This window comes from Amblyomma maculatum, chromosome 7 (assembly GCF_055883805.1).
Source record: "Amblyomma maculatum isolate TAMU_Amacu chromosome 7, ASM5588380v1, whole genome shotgun sequence".
In the NCBI taxonomy this organism is placed as follows: domain Eukaryota; kingdom Metazoa; phylum Arthropoda; class Arachnida; order Ixodida; family Ixodidae; genus Amblyomma; species Amblyomma maculatum.
This window is the reverse complement of record NC_139350.1, coordinates 56,299,100-56,314,861: the sequence shown is the minus strand read 5'-3', so window position 1 is coordinate 56,314,861 and position 15,762 is coordinate 56,299,100. Positions and strand designations below refer to the sequence as shown.

Sequence of the window (15,762 nt, the reverse complement as noted above, 5' to 3'; positions counted from 1 at the left end):
ATGTCCTAGGATCTCTAGCTGGCAGGTTGAAACTATGACCGCACTGATTTTTGTACACCTGATTGTGCATAGCCATTTCCGTGGAAGGAAAGAGGCCTCCTCTCTTCCGAGGATTTCCCGTGTTGTTGTGCAAGCAGTTGATCGCTTCTCATGTGAAGCAGTGGAATGATCAGCGAGATGTCTGCTAATTTTTCTGTCTTGTGCCAAACACACGCATACACCATGTGTGGGTTGCTAAGCAAACGGGCTGTAATTGTAGCTTTGGACTTTATGAGAACGTTTTAATACGTGTCACTACATTTTCTTAACATAAAGATGACCAGCTGAGATGAAATACCTTTATGCATGCAACAAACGAAGCAACGAACGCCACTACTCGTACTAGGCCGCAGGAAGACATTACATTCGGCGGGCTACAGTGTTCTACAAGGCTGTAAGCCGGAACGTTGTTAGCCGGGGCGCACCTCAGCCTGCATGCCCGAGAGCTTTGGTTGGCGGCTCTTCGTTTGAAGACCGCTTGGGAGGGCGACAGATAATGCACAAAACAATCAGTGTGCGCCTGGCTTTGCACCCTGTGGCAATGCGCCGACGACAGGCGCTAGACTCCCCCCACAGCGAAGGCAGCTGTCATTAGGAAAGCTGTTCAAAACAGAAAAAAAAAATCTCCGAGCGGTGGGCAGACCAGGCACGCTGGTCCACGGCTGGGCTCAAGAGGCGGCTGTGGCTGGTCTTATCAGATCTCCCTGAGGCACCGGGTGCAGACATGAATGGACGTGGCAGCATTGCTCTCGGAAGGATACACACGCGTCCACCACCGTGCGTTCCTTTCCCGCTCTCTCTGTCCAAAGAAAGGGTCTTTCTTCAGCCCAATGTCTCCAACCCCCCCCCCCCCCAAAAAAAAATAATAATAAAAAAGAAAAGCGAGCTGCAGGAACGGCTGGGGAAGCCCTTCAGTTTGTGTTGCTGTGTCCTTTCGATTGGACCACTCAAGTTGCTGACGCTTGTTGAAACAACACTTTGGTGCGCTGTTGCAGATTCTATATGCTCAAGGACGTCCTTGTACTATGTGCGCGAATAAGTTTGAATTGTGTCAGTGTCCTCGGATATTATTGGGAAATGTGCGGTCCAAGTGAAAGGTGTGTACGACATCATGCAGGTTCCAGGTGAGTTTCATTATTTTGCCGCTCTTGCCTTCACAGTGGTTAGTTGGTTAGTTCATAGGAAGGGAAAGGCGCAGTATCTGTCACACTTGCTCTGTGGACACCTGAACCGCGCCGTAAGGGAAGGGATGGAGGTGGGAGTGAAGGTGGATAGAGAGAAAGGGGGGCCGTAGTGGAGGGCTACGGAGTAATTTCGACCACCTGGGGATCTTTAACGTGCGCTGACATCGCACAGCACACGGACGCCACTTCGTTTCGCCTCCATCGAAACGCAGCCTTCACAGTGCAGACAATCCGTTTTCCGGCTTTTGCATATGCGGGTTCTATCCGGAATGAAGCAGATCAGCTAGGTGATGTGAACTTAGACGAACTGATGCAGAGTACTGATTCCGGCTAATTGGCGCATATGTGTTGCTCTTCTGTTCCCGTTCTATAAGCACTGCTTTTTTCATAAGTAATCCTAGATTTAAGCGCACTATTAAGGAAGCATAATCAAACCTTATGCATGAAATTCTGGCCTGTTCACTTTGCACATCGTGCTGCTCTAGTTAGGCGCTGTCTCGTCCTGTTCTCGTATAACTTTAATAAAAAGTGAAAAAAAAAAAAAAAACGATTTTATGCGACACTGAGGCGGCGTTCGTGAACACCAGAAGGGCAGCAGAGTTACGTGTTTCACTTTGCGTTTTCGGATTGTTCTTGGGGGAAGGCGGGATGCGATCGGGGCACATCATCGGTGGCACCTGCGGCACCGTGTCCTAACAACCGCATTTTTACGCGGCGTTTCCCAAATGACACTACATGTACATGTCTGAAATTGTCGAGCACGGCCCCGGGCTCACATGCTATGTCCCTCCATCCCACCCCCTCCTGCGAAGCGATCGAGGGTCATGACCCCCCCCGACTCCCTCGAAATTTACGCTTCTGTGTGATAGCGTTTTTTTTTTTTGTTACTTGAATTAGATTACATTGTTCTGTTGTCTAATATGCCGTATACGCCTCATGCCTTCCGTCTGCGGCTGGTTAGAAGTTAGAACTACCTCCTTCCTCATGCGCTGTGTAAACATATTTCATCACTCTATCTCCTTCAAACACATGGAGTGTGAACCAGTGGGCATGTTTGCCCGGTAAATTACGGCAGTGGTTATTTTTCTTCCTCCTCGCAGTTTCGCCTTTGATTGGCATGCTTAGGGCAATTCCAGGATTGTTCTTTGCACTTTTCACAGCCTCTGGTTTCCATGTGCAGTGCATATCTTAATCTCAGCAACTGTCGATCGGAAAAAGTATCAGACGACTCTTTCCAGTGATACGCTACAGCATGAACGCAGCCCCGTCATCTATTTAAGTCCATTGTTAGCTTAGAGAAATTCGGATTGCTAAATGATCAACGCAGCTTGACATTGCCGAAAACAGACGCAGAGAAGAATAGTTTGCGCTTACTTTGACTCACTGTAATATTGCCATAGATCGAAAATAATGAAAAATAACAAATATTAAAACTGCTGGGCATGAGGTTGAGGGTGAGGGAGGGCAAATGAGATGAGGGTGAGCGAGGACCAGCAATATTTTTAAGTAAGGATGAGGGCGAGGGAGGGCGAAGAAATTTTTTTAAGTGAGGCTGAGGGCGAGGGAGGGCTGCCGATTTGAAATTGAGGACGAGGGAGGAAAGGCCAAAATGAGGGCATTTGCCCACCTCTGCTTGCGAGTGACCTAGAGAGCAGAAAATATTCCTTTATTGTCCCTACACTGCTGCATGGATCATGGCTTGCCTGTTAAGCCTCAAAAAGCTAAGAGTACAGTAGAACCATGTTGATATGTCTCCAGTTTGTGCAATTTACTGGTCATGCACAATTAGTGATAGTGATGGTGAATACTCTTTAGGTAATTGAGTAACCTTTGACTATGTTTAATTTTTTTTTTAAAGTTCTAAACAGTGTTTGGCCATATTAACATAATGAGCGAAACCACAGTAGAAACAAGTTTCAGCACTGCAAGCAGAAACCTCTTTGAGCGACCGTCACATAGATTTTTTTTTATGATGTCGAGAGTGAGAAGGATTGAAGATGGGATGTGATAACCTTTTGCTGGACTGTTATGAGTAAAGACAACTTGCATCAAGAGGTTAGCTCTTTATTCACAACATACAAGGAAATAAGCAACAAAAAAGGTATTCAAGTGAACCACAACACTGAAGTGGGTTAGTTATTTTATATTTAACAAGGTTAAACAGTGCAAGGGTATGGACAGTGAAACGACAGGCTGACTAGCAATTGAAAGTATACTCCACAAGTTGACTGAAAAGAAGCCAACAGCAAATGAAACCAAAGAATGCACAGGCAAATTTTTTTAACAGAGTAAAATACATATAAAACAAGGTAAATTTATCAAATTGGACCCCACTGGTGGCATGCTGACATCTTTTCTCCTGCTGTCTGAATTACTTTTCCTGCCTAAAATGATTTTGCTTCTCATCTCTTACTGAGCAGCACTATATTTGAAAAAAAAAAAAAAAATAATAATAATCTTGCAATGCTTTTCGTGGTTCCACTGACTGTTGGTGTCTTCTGTATGTAGAGTTGAATCCGACTATATTGAACCTGGATATATCCAGTCACTGTATATGTCGGACTCCGAATATCCCCTTGAAAATTACACACAAATATATCTCAAACTGTGCACTACGCCTCTGCAAGGGGCGCTTATCCTAATGGTGCTCCTGCAATCACATTTCACGCAAGGAGCCCAGTAGGCTTCACAGCCTAGGGGACCTGCTTGCAGCATCAACACTGTGAAACTGCATTACGAGGTGAATGTCAAGTCCATTTGAATTAGCCTTCGCTTGTTATCAATGTGACACTGCTCCCATGTGGGGAAGCCAGGATTAGGTGCGTCGGTTGTCATACGGTAAAGCCAGCTTAGCTGCAGTTTAGCCAAGTTCGTAGCGGGCGGATCTGATGTGCCCTGCTTTGCTGCTGAATGCAATGCAGAAATCCACTGTACCCCAATTTAATTGAAACAGTATTGCTCTTATAAAGTATAGAATTAGAACTCTTATAATTGGTGGTGGATACTCCAACAGTACTTGCTCCGTGCATCAGAGCACAGAGTTGGCCTGCACGTGTGTGCAACATGAGATGCAAGCACCATGAGCTACGACGCTCCGATCTGTCTCGGCCAGCTATTTTACGTGCGCGCTAGCGCCCAGTTAAAGCTCCCCATTTTAGGCTCAGCATGGGTTGGCGCTCGACACGCGGGCGCTCATACACCTTCAGGTCTTTTTGGGGCTGCGCGGTCATCGTGTGTATGCCGGAGGCCAGCACGTCGTTGCAAAAAGCGTGCTGCTAGCATAGCTGCACAGTATTCATGCTTCTGGATTACGCAGAAGCTCATCTGAAGGCATATTCTAAATATTGAATTACTCCACGACATTCTTCGAGTTTGATATATCCAGGTTCAATAGCACATCATAGCAAGTTGCTAGATAACAAGAGGAAAGGTTGAAATGGGAAGAAACAAAGGTTATGAGAGGATATGCCAAAAAAAAAAACTCACACAAGTATTTTACGAAAGCAAAGCAAGGCAAACGCAAATGAACAAGGCAGCTGAAATGAGCCAACTAGCCTGTAAGTCTAGCTGGTTCCCTGGACTGAGGATGCTGTCCGAAAAGCAATCAACCATCGCATCGTCAGTTGCCAAACATTAGGTTTAAAATGTTTCTCTTCAACACTGCTTACCAATGCAGTGCCAAATGAGACACAGGCATAGCACCAGTGTCCTAAGCAGGGGTGGAAGCAGGCTCTAGCTTTTTGGAGCAGGCAAAAGGAGCACCGGGAGCCTTATTTTGGAGCAGCTTTGAAGCAGCAGAAGTCAGATTTCGGAACATCTTTAGAGCAATTTATGGGCTAATTTGGAACATTTTGTAGCAGGCTGATGGTGCTAAATGTTACTAAGCATATTTTCCTGTTCGCAGCTACAGTAAGTTGTATTTAACCGAGCCTCCAATGAAGCAGAAAAAAATGTTCAAATAAATTCAAATTATCGAACGGGCTCGATAAAATTGTCGAGGACAGTTTGCATTACAGAAATTTCATGTGATGAGCACCTGCATGACAGCTGTCTGCATTTACATGAAAACCAAGTACAAACAACTGTTTTTCCTGGTTTCGCCAAGCACTTTGCTTTACGTATACTGTCGGGAAGGTTGAAGGATTGCGTCAAAATTGTATAACCTCCCTACTCTTTACGCAGTGAGGCTCAGTAGTTTTGATGCCTCTGCACTGCACAGTAGCACGGTCAAGCATTGCAGCGAAGTGCAGTACGCTGAAACTGCATGTGACCAGCTGGAAGAAAAATAAGGATGCACACGAGAGGCATATGCGTATGCATTAGAACAGCGTGATGCCATCTCGGGACAAAAATAACAAAGCAGTTACGCCCCAAGCAGCCGACTACCTCAGCCGATACTGTGAAAAGAAAGTTCTCTCTGGTAGAACCGCTGCTGAAATTGCAACCTTTTTAGTATAGAGCGTAGTACTTCATCACGGTGCACCCGCAGTCATTATAACTGACAGAAGAACGCCAAATCGAAGCTGCGGGATGATATGGAGTAAAATCGAATCCAAAACTATGCGAATTTGCTTTATTTCGCAAAAGGCGAACTGTGGTCATACCTGCCACAGTGCACAATTGTGAGCGGCCACAACTGTTTACTTACAATTTAGATTCGGGGAAGCCTATTTCAGTGTATGCCGGCAGCGTATTATACCTCTACATGATCTCCTGTCGGAAATAACCAGAGGAGCCCACGTCCGAATTAACAAGTGTCCAACAACATAGACTTACATCAGCTGGGATCGTGCTCCTAGCTCAAATTATCTGTTCCAATTAAGGTGGTAGAAATAAAGACTGCTTTAGTCCAAAAACTGCATGAATATTGATTTTGTATCCCATCGAGTTCATGAAAGGCTCCACGTGGTGGTACAGTGATTAGGGTGCTCGACTTCTGTGTCCAAGGATGTGAGATCGAATCCCTATAGCGGCGGCCACTTTTCGGTGGAAGCGAAAAACAAGGTGGCCATGCACTGTGCAATGTCAGAGCACGTTAAAGAACCTCGGGTGGTGGAAAATTCCGGAGCCTTCCACTATGGCATCTCTGATAGCCTGAGTGGGACGTTAAACCCCATAAATTGAACTATCGCATTCATGAAAGAAAAATATACAAATCACAGCTACTACAAACACTAGTGGAATCGATTACCTGCTATTATTTCAATTAAGAAAGGCTGATGCCACCAGCCTTTTGGGAAAGTCGCGGCGATAACAGCTTTAAGACAAACACCACGAATAAACTGCTTTCTTATATGTGGGTGTGGGTGCGACCTTTTGTAGAGTGTGCCCATTATTGCTCAACCGATGATAATACTCGCCTAAATTTGGCATCGTAAACTTGCAAAAGGGGAGACAATTTTGGCCAAGGTACACTGCTCTGCTCTGTGCGCCAGCGCCCTCCATGGAGACCTTGGCAAAACCTCCGCGCAGCGCGGCCCCGTCTGCTCCAGGTTGCATTCGAGCACGTGGTTATACATGCGCACATGCAGTTTTTGCTCTCCTCCTCCCGCCACGTTCCAAGAAAGGGGCAAAACAAACCCAAAATGATTGAATTATGTCGTGCTTTTTCGAACAGCTTGTGCGGTAAACAGTAACGGGGTGGTTGTCGGTCCTATTTCTTAAATTATCTTGCACCACTCGTATTTCACACAGCTGTTTGTCCCTGGCAGTGCCACAGCGTTCTATCCTCATATGCAATCATGCTTTGGGAGCTCAAAACTGCGCACTCGCTCGAGGAGATAACTATTCTAAGATTGCACAGAGTAGCTGTAGAACTAAGAAGACAAACGTTTCCGAGGAGATAGGTCCCCGTCTGCATGAAAAGTCGTCAGGCATTTCCTTGTTATTTGCCTCGTGGAGAGAGAGAAATGGCATGCCTCGGCTTCTTTCAAGCAGAGTGCCACAGCAGCGGAATTCCCCTGGCCACTGTCAACATGAAGCAAAGGGTAAGGCCCGTGCTGCGATTTTTGCCCTGCGACGCTGCAATTCTCATCAATCAAGCCACAGAGTGAGCGTCGCTCCAGCCGTGGAGGAGTTTCCAACAGGTTGGAATTCAGTCGCAGCGCCGGCGCGGTCGTTCTGTCACTGAACAATGGAGATCCGAGTAGTGTCGCGACGTCATGTGACGTGAAACGAGCTGGCACGCCCAGTATCGAAGGACAGTGCGCGCGCACTCCCGTCCGTGGCAGAGAAGCGCTACATCGACGCCTAGCCAGCCGCCCCTATTTTCACGCCCGAGTGGTTTCATTCGGCGCAGCAGTATGCTGAAAGACTGCCCATTTTCGTAAATACTTATGATTTATCACTTGGAATGTAAAAATACCTCTGTGCTTATAAAATCAAACACGCTCTCTGTACGAGGTTTCTACAAAAGATAAACAGCCCTCAGGGTATCTCTCACCGAATTCGCACGCGGGTTCGCTGCATGTAAAAGCGCTGTGCAAAATCGCACTGCTGCGTCACTGACTGCACTGAAAATTTTCACTGCAGTCATAGCATGTGAAACGGGACTAAGGTGGTATGCTTTGTGCCTTTGTAGGAAACACGCCTAAAATGCATTGAAAACAGGCACCACGGTGCCGGTAGCATCCAAGGAGGTTATAAAAAAAACTGCTGGAGTGGAAGTCACCTATACTGGCCAATGGGCTGGGGTGAAGCCTGAGACTGCCATCTTAGGGGGGTCAGAAATGGCCTGCCAAGCGCTCGGGAGAACTGTTCGTCGGCGTTGCCAGTGAGTTTCAAGTGCTTAAAGGATTTTTAAGTTCTGATGCAATGCTGTGGGCTATCAGGTGAGGCATACTGGACGTCTTCGAATCGATTTGAACTACTTGGATTTTTAATGATCTCGATGATATCAGAGTACTGGGCCTTTTAAGCTCTACTCGGTGCAAAAGTCGCAGGCCAACATCAATGTCAAACCTTTGAGTGAAGCCATAGTAATGCTCCCAAGTGCTTTGCAGGCCTTCGAAAGCACTGATAAAAAACAACTTTCCAACCAGCCTCTTTACCAGCTGAAGAACCGTAAAAAGCAAAAATGAGAAACCCCACTGATGAAGAGCACCAGCTGTGCACGTGTCTCTACGCGATTGCTTCCCCTCCTTCTCTTGCTCCGTGTGCACGTGCAGCCGCGCCTGGCCAGCGCTCCCATACGGGCGGGTTGCGCAGACTCCACAGACTGTAGTGCGCTGCGTGGCCACGGCTGCACATAGGTTTTGCCGCTTCTCTCTGCTCTGTCAGGAACCGAGCGCTGGCGTCGCAGAGCAAACTCCAGCTTGGGTTCCCTATGGTCAATTAGCGCATAAATTGCTCTTAGGTGCAGCTTGGGGTAACAGGCAAGACAGAATAGCGTAATTAACGCAGCACTTCTACCCCTGCCTAACCAAATCTTTTGGAAGAAGCGGGCAGTACACCTATGGTAGGGCATCCAGATTAACACAACCGAGCTTAAGCAGTGGTGCACATGCCCATGTATGAGCAGAGCCCGAAGGGAGAAGGCAAGGGTAAGCACAGGGAGGCCATCATTGGACAAACTTGAGGGGTCAGGGGAGAAAAAGAAGCCCAGGGTACCCGTTGTTTGGAAAAAGCGAGCACAAAATGGGAAACCTGTGCAGGGAGAAACAAAGCATAGGAGGCAGCCATTATTCAACAGCACTCTACATTGAGCAAGTTGGTTGACACTCAGAGGCTTCACGCAAAACAGACGAGAGATATATGAAGGGAAGACGACATAAGCAAGGCCATTATTCCCTGCAGTGCTGAATGCACCATTCACAAGAACGCCATACAAAAGCATTGATCAAGTCCCAGGTCTTTAGGGGAAGGCATATCTGCCCCCCCCCGAACCACATTCTTCAACTGCCTCACCACTGACCCACCAAGAGAACACTTTCCTCGGCCAAACAGTGAAAATGAGTTTCCCATCACTACGCACCATGCACGCTGTTGCACAGGGCCTTCGTGCACCTATCACTTGCACAAATTACTGCTGCATTCCTCCGAGGCCAACCCACATCACAAGGCACATTCTCATCGTTTCGTAGAGGGGGTGAAGCAATTTTCTGCTGGAGGGCCATATTGGACCTCATTTTTTTTTAAATTAGTTTTTTTTTAATGTGAGGGTTACCATACCTTCGCAAAAGTGCCCAGTCTTACACGATCACAAAGAGTGCAGACACCCTCGCGAGTGCCCATTCTTGCGAAACAGCTTTTGCCGTAAAAAGAAAAATGTGTAAATTATTCCATATGGCCTTCGGGCAAGAGCAGCAGAGCTGCAATGGCAGGCTGTCAAGAAAGACTGATGAGCATGCTGGTGGAAACACAGGCACTGTGTCATCTTGCACTGTTTTCGCCAATATGCTCACCAAACACAAAAATCACCCAACTCGCTACTTCAGCTCAAGGTTCATGGTCCATGCTGCCTGCACACAAGCACTATCTCTTCTCGCACTAGACCGGCACAAGCTGTGACCAACAGAAACTAGAATTGCATTTGTACACATCCATTTGCTCATTTTCTTTTCTCTAGCTACTGAATCACTAATGTTCCTTTTCTAAAATATTTATCGTCACAGTTATAATAGAAACGGCATCCTGGCAGCGCAGCTGTTATGCCCACCCCTGCTTTACGATTGCACTAAAGGTGCATGAGATACAATTTTGACCCTTCCCAGTGCCAGGAAGCCCACCAGAGACTTTTATTTAGACCTAGTGCCAATTGGAAACGTGAGGAAGCCTGCACACCATCACCTCATGGCAAACGTCCTCACTTCGTACAGGCCCTTGGGGAATTTATACTGCTTGCGGTCCGCGAGCATTTTGGCACCGGCCTTCTCGAAGATCTGCAGGAACAGCTTGCGGGGACGTGTCACACTGCCGTCACGGTTGTCCACGTCAACGCTGCCCTGAGTGACATTGTCCTTGATCACAAACAGGCCATTCTCGCGTAAACCGTGCAGGCACCGCTGCACAAACGACACCAGGTCGGCATCCGTGAGGTGCCCAGTCACCCACTGGCACCAGATGACGTCGTAGTAGCCTTCTTCGGGAGTGAAGTCCTGCAGGCCTGTCAGAATTAAGGAAAAGCAAACTGAGAGACTTGGACTGTAGCTGTCGTGCAGTCCTGATGAGTGCCAGAAACACTCTCCCTCAAGTGTGCATCCCGTGACAGCCAGTGCACTTGAATTTCCGGACAGTTACAGCCCCTATAATGGAACAGGCTCGCCATGAAAGCGCCACCATTTTCCACCTGACTCCTATGACTCTGCTGAACTCTGCCATGATGCCACACATTTCCCTGCCCGCATGACACATCAAGAAAACATGCTCATTTGTGGCTCTCCACCCAAAATATTATATCCGTTATTTTCACAAACTCATAAGGCACACTTATGCTCCCTTGTTCCACTCCATTTTGATCTTGTTTTGAATAAACCACTACTACCACAGCTTCATATGCAGCAGTATCACCTGCATTGTCATATTTTTGCCTTCAAGCCCGTCTAGAACATAGTGTGACCTCCGAAACCAAAGCCTCTCCCCCCACCACTCTCCCTTTGGAGCTTAGGAAACTATTTCCCAAAATAAGCTTACCAGCAATTTGCTTCACACATGAACTTACCATCCACCTTTTCTCCACTTAATCACAACAGCAAATTTTCTACATGCATCTCCAAGAGCAGCTTATAAATCCCCCCTTCAATGAAATGGTATGCCAATACACAAAAGAGCATTTTCGGAAAGAAGCAGCTCAGTAATGCAATTTTATGCACTCAAAGAAGCATTCATGATGGCTGAAGTACAGCTTTCCCTTTAGGTAATAGTGAGAAATTTTATGCTTAGGCAGATCTCGGCAACTTTGAAATGTATGATGTTTGCCATTAAATTAACAAGAACTCAACCAAACACCAGCAACCTGTTTGACTCTGGGCGGTTAACTTGCGCAGTCCACAGCGTATCATCCATACTTTCAATGCAATATGTATTTGAATGAACTGGTGGGGCAGCACTAATTAGTCACAAAAATGTATGTCACCACATAAAAGGAAGACACAATTGAGGCTGCACCGTTGTGGGCAGAATGTAACAGACAAGTGCTAGCCCCATGCAAGTGCCACACCCCGACAAAACCACGAAGAAAAAAGTACAGCCCCTACACAAGCATACAATAGAACCTCGTTGATATGTTCCCAGTTCATACGATTTCCTGTTTCATACGCTCAAAATCGCAGGCAGTGAAAAACCTCCCATTGACTTATACTATTTCTCTTTCCAGTTAACATGTTCCTGGATAATGTGATTTCCAGGTTACTATGTTTGAAAGTTCGACAAATTGTGGGCGTATAATATATTTTAATACACACTGTGATCAACCGGACATGTGGTAATGAGTGCTCGCGACATGAAAAACTCATCCGCAGAGCTCAACCGCTACAGCCACTTTCCTGCAATGCTTAGGTGCAAAGGGGCAATACATTAAAGAAAGCCAACAAGCGAACAGACGAGGGACAAGGCGCCCGTTCCCGTGGAAACATGACTTCATGAGTAGAAATGCAGTGGCTTCTTTGCTGTGCCTTACGGGCATTGAAGTAGACCATTTGATAACTACACCTATGTATTTGTTTGCATATGACCGGGCCAGATCTGGAGGACGCAGCATGAGCAAAAACTATCCTCTGCTTCAAACATCAGGTGTAACACAGCCAAAGCTAGGCATGTAGTCTAGAAAGAAGAGAATGCATATCACTCCACCCTCGTTTTGTGGCAGAGTGGTCTAATGCGTCGATCTTGGGCAACTGGAACTCTGGCGGCGTAGGTTGACACGGAACTTCGGGTACGTGGGTTTGAATCCACCTCATGGTTTTTCTTTAATAGAATTTTTACTTGCTACCAATTTAAATAATTTTTTCTTCACAACAACTTCAACACCACGCTGACACGATGGTGCAAGGTGCTCTTTTCTTCACGCTATCATCTGTTATTTTTGTTTTTGCTCTAATCAAGGACAATACTCGCTCCTGTGCCTCTCTCGCGATATTGGGCATGTCGTGAACGATTCCTTCCGTCCAGCAGAGCAGCGGATCGAGTATTTAAGACAGTACGGGAATGTAATGCGCTCCATTGGAGAATAGTGTGATGCACTTCATGCGGGCAGTTTGTTTTTTTAGATTCCTTATTTGCAGAGTACCCTAATGTTAAATTTTTAATGAGTCAATTTTTTTTCTACTTTTCTTTCTGCCCAAAAATCCATGTCCTGCTTCTCGTCATAAAAGAGAGCTTAATCGCCCTCAGGTATCGCCGACGACAGGCAATGAGATCACTGCGCTCAACCAGAGCAAGATTCCGTTTTACTTTCTCGAATGCGAAGCCAATGTCCTTCAACAACCTTCACAAGGTGGTTTTCTTGAAGCTCGGCAAGTTGTCTTTCTTTTGAACATTTTTCAGCGTGGGTATCTTTCTCTTCGTGTACATGCCATGTACATTTAAGTGGATGGCATGCACCGTGAAGCTGCCACCCTCTACCATTGATGAACTTGAGATCTTCACGTCTCGAGATCTCTTCTTTAGAGACTTCAACTGTCCGCACAGATGCCCTGCCTTGTATTTGGTGACGGTACGCGGAGACACTCCCCTATCCTCTCATAACACTGAGAATATCCCAGACGAATTTCTAAGAAAACTGGCTCTACTCCGAGCATACACGTTTGCAATAACTTGCTTCGCATGCCTGCTAGTAAATCGGAAAAATTATCTTAATTACTAGTTAGTTAATTGGAAGACAAAAAATTGCCTCTGGTCCACTAGATGGTAGAGGCTGTATACAAGTGGTTTCTCAGCCCTACCTCAAATGGTTCGTTTTTTAAACCTTGGCTAAAGTTAGCTCGCATTTCTTAGAAATACGAATCCTCAATAAATTCCGCTCGGGAGAGGTGGTCGAGATGGTTGAGTTGGACACCATTTTTCAAAAAGGGATGTGCAGCGTGGATAGCACAGCTGGCAGGGTTGAGGGGCAGAAAAAACGCGGCACGAACAAAAATGACAAACAAAACATACAAATTCACTGATTGCCATCTTTTCTCCCTAAAAAAGTTGCTTTTTGTCAAATTGACAAATGTACAGTTGAACCTTGCTATAACGAACACGGATATAGCGAATTATTGGATAAAACGAACTAAAATCAAAGTTTGGTTAGTCGATGGTTTATTTCTATGGGAGTTCTTTCTGTATAACCATACTGTGCCTGGCAACTCCGCGCTCCGCAGCCGTTGCCACCGCTCCTTCTCCGATGAGAAGTTACGCCGCTGGCTGCCGAGAGATGGCGACAGCGACGTAGGGTCACCCTCGCCAGGCGAATGCGCCGTGTTGCAAAGCGGTCTGAATAGCCACACGCTGTCGCCCTGTCGCTCTCTCGTTGTTTCGTGGACTCTTTTGCAGTGTGCAAGGTCATGCTTCTACTTTTCTCTGCCTCCAGATGCTGCAGGAATACACCACTGCATCAACTGGCAAGCGTCAGCTTTGCTTTATCCTTCCGGCGATCGCTGCATAGTGTTCAGCTGCTTTGAGGCTTGTGAAAAATAGTGACAGCACCAAAAACTGTGCTTATTACACGTCAATACTGCAATAGTAATATTAGATGTGCACGCGTGCTTTCTGGACTGAAATGCTAATTGCTTCCCTGCTTAGCTCGTCTAGTGAGTTGGATGTGCTCCTGCACAATTTTTTTTTCGCAGTATACGCTAATGACGAAATTTTTCGACAAAATAGAAACACAAGCTTTACCTATTGTGAAGATGACTACTTTAAAGTCAGTTAAACCGAATCGTGCAAAGCCTATATTAGTTTTCCTTGTCAACTAAATCGCTGCGTCCCTCTCTAGCATCTGAAAGCGCAAAACCCGTACTCAACCGCATTCAGACTTGTGAAAAATATAGACAGCCCCAGAAAATGTGTTCATTACGTGTCAGTAAGGTAGTAATAATATTAAATATGCACGTGTATTTTCTGGACTGCGGTGCTAACTTCCTCCCTAGTTAGCTCGTCTGTGTGGTATGTTACATGTGCTCCAGCACAGTATTTTTTGTTTCGCTAATTGTGCAATTCTGTGAGAAAATATAAACACTAGCTTTGCCTATTATGATTCCTTTGGAGTGAGCGAAACAGAAAGATGCAATGCGTATATTTGTATTCCTTGTTTTTCAAGTTGAAAAAAAAAAAAATATTTGTGCGACGCGCTGAATAATTGAAAGTGACAACGCATACCGAAATTGTTCTCCTTACAGATCTTAATGGCATACTGCGACACAGTTGTTCCAATCGTCTGTAAATCAAGCTGGCTTCTGAAGTGCCCTATCAGTGACAGCAGTCAACGTGAACATTTTTCCCTATTTGTGGCAACTATTCATCACACCACTTCTGGTAATCTTGTAGCACAACTGCTGTTGTGAAATGTGTGTTGTGTTGGGTTTTTCGGCGCATAAGCAACTAAGGCTATCATGCGCCAAGAGCAAGGTTATTTTTTGTGTGTGAAAAAAAGGGGAAAAACGTGTGTGTTCAAACTAGAGTTTGTTTAGAAAGTCTCCTTTTACGAAACGGGTTGTGTTGGTTTTTATGGCACATAAGCTGCTAATGCAATGATGTGGAAAGCTTGAGGTTTTAATTTGTTTACTGATGCACACTTGATTTATTCTACAGTTTGCATAAGACATTTGCTTCTTTTAGAAAACTGAAAACACAAGACAGATCTACAAGTCTATCTTTGCCTAAAATCAGTTTTGGGTGAAAAGGAATGTGTTGTTTGTAAAATGGGGTAAAATATTTTTTTCTCAGTGTTTCGAGACCTGTGCATGATAATACGATGTGGTTAATAGTTGGTTGTTCTCCACATTTTTCGCATTGAGGTTTGTCTCTTTTTGTCAGCAGAAAATTGTGTGTCAGGTGTGTGTGTCCAATGCGGAGGCGGCATAGTATTACTTCTATGAAACGTTCCTGATGCCGGCACGACACACATTCTCTCAAAATAGGCTTTACTAAGCGTAGTTTGTTATCCACTTTACTATTCCAGGAAGACTGCCATTTTTCTTTTAGTTTGCGATGTACAAGTTTCATACAGTCTTCGTAGGGTATGTTTATACTCTTTATTGGTTTGTCACGGGCTTTAGCAGCACATGTGTCTGCTCTCTCGTTGCCTTTAATGCACACGTGGCTCGGGACCCAGCAGAATTTTATGTTATATCCTCGAGCAATGGCTGTTGTTATACTGTGTATTATGTCTCCGAGTAAAGGAGCGGCTGCATTTCTTGGATTTAGAGCTGTGAGGACAGCTAGGGAGTCTGTGTAAATAATGCTGTTTGTAACATTTTCTTTATTTTCTCTACGGCAACAGAAATGGCGTGGGATTCAGCAGTGAAAATAGATGCGCAGTGTGGAAGTCTTATTATTTCCTTGGAATCTCCTCGCACTACTGCACTTCCCGTGTACACAGCTGTTTTCGATCTATCGGTAT

At 45.6% G+C, this 15,762-nt stretch overlaps 1 protein-coding gene across 2 annotated transcripts in view; it reads right to left on the bottom strand.

Moving 5' to 3' along the window:
• Positions 1–3,271: 3,271 nt before the first annotated feature.
• LOC146183303 (N-terminal Xaa-Pro-Lys N-methyltransferase 1-B-like) overlaps positions 3,272–15,762 on the bottom strand; it is a 28,468-nt gene continuing 15,977 nt past the window's right edge. For both annotated transcript variants that reach the window (XM_084609106.1, XM_084609107.1), the window contains exon 4: positions 3,272–10,326. In XM_084609106.1, coding sequence (XP_084465232.1) covers positions 10,007–10,326 — 320 coding nt within the window. In that variant the 3' untranslated portion in view covers positions 3,272–10,006. The remainder of the gene's footprint in view (positions 10,327–15,762) is intronic.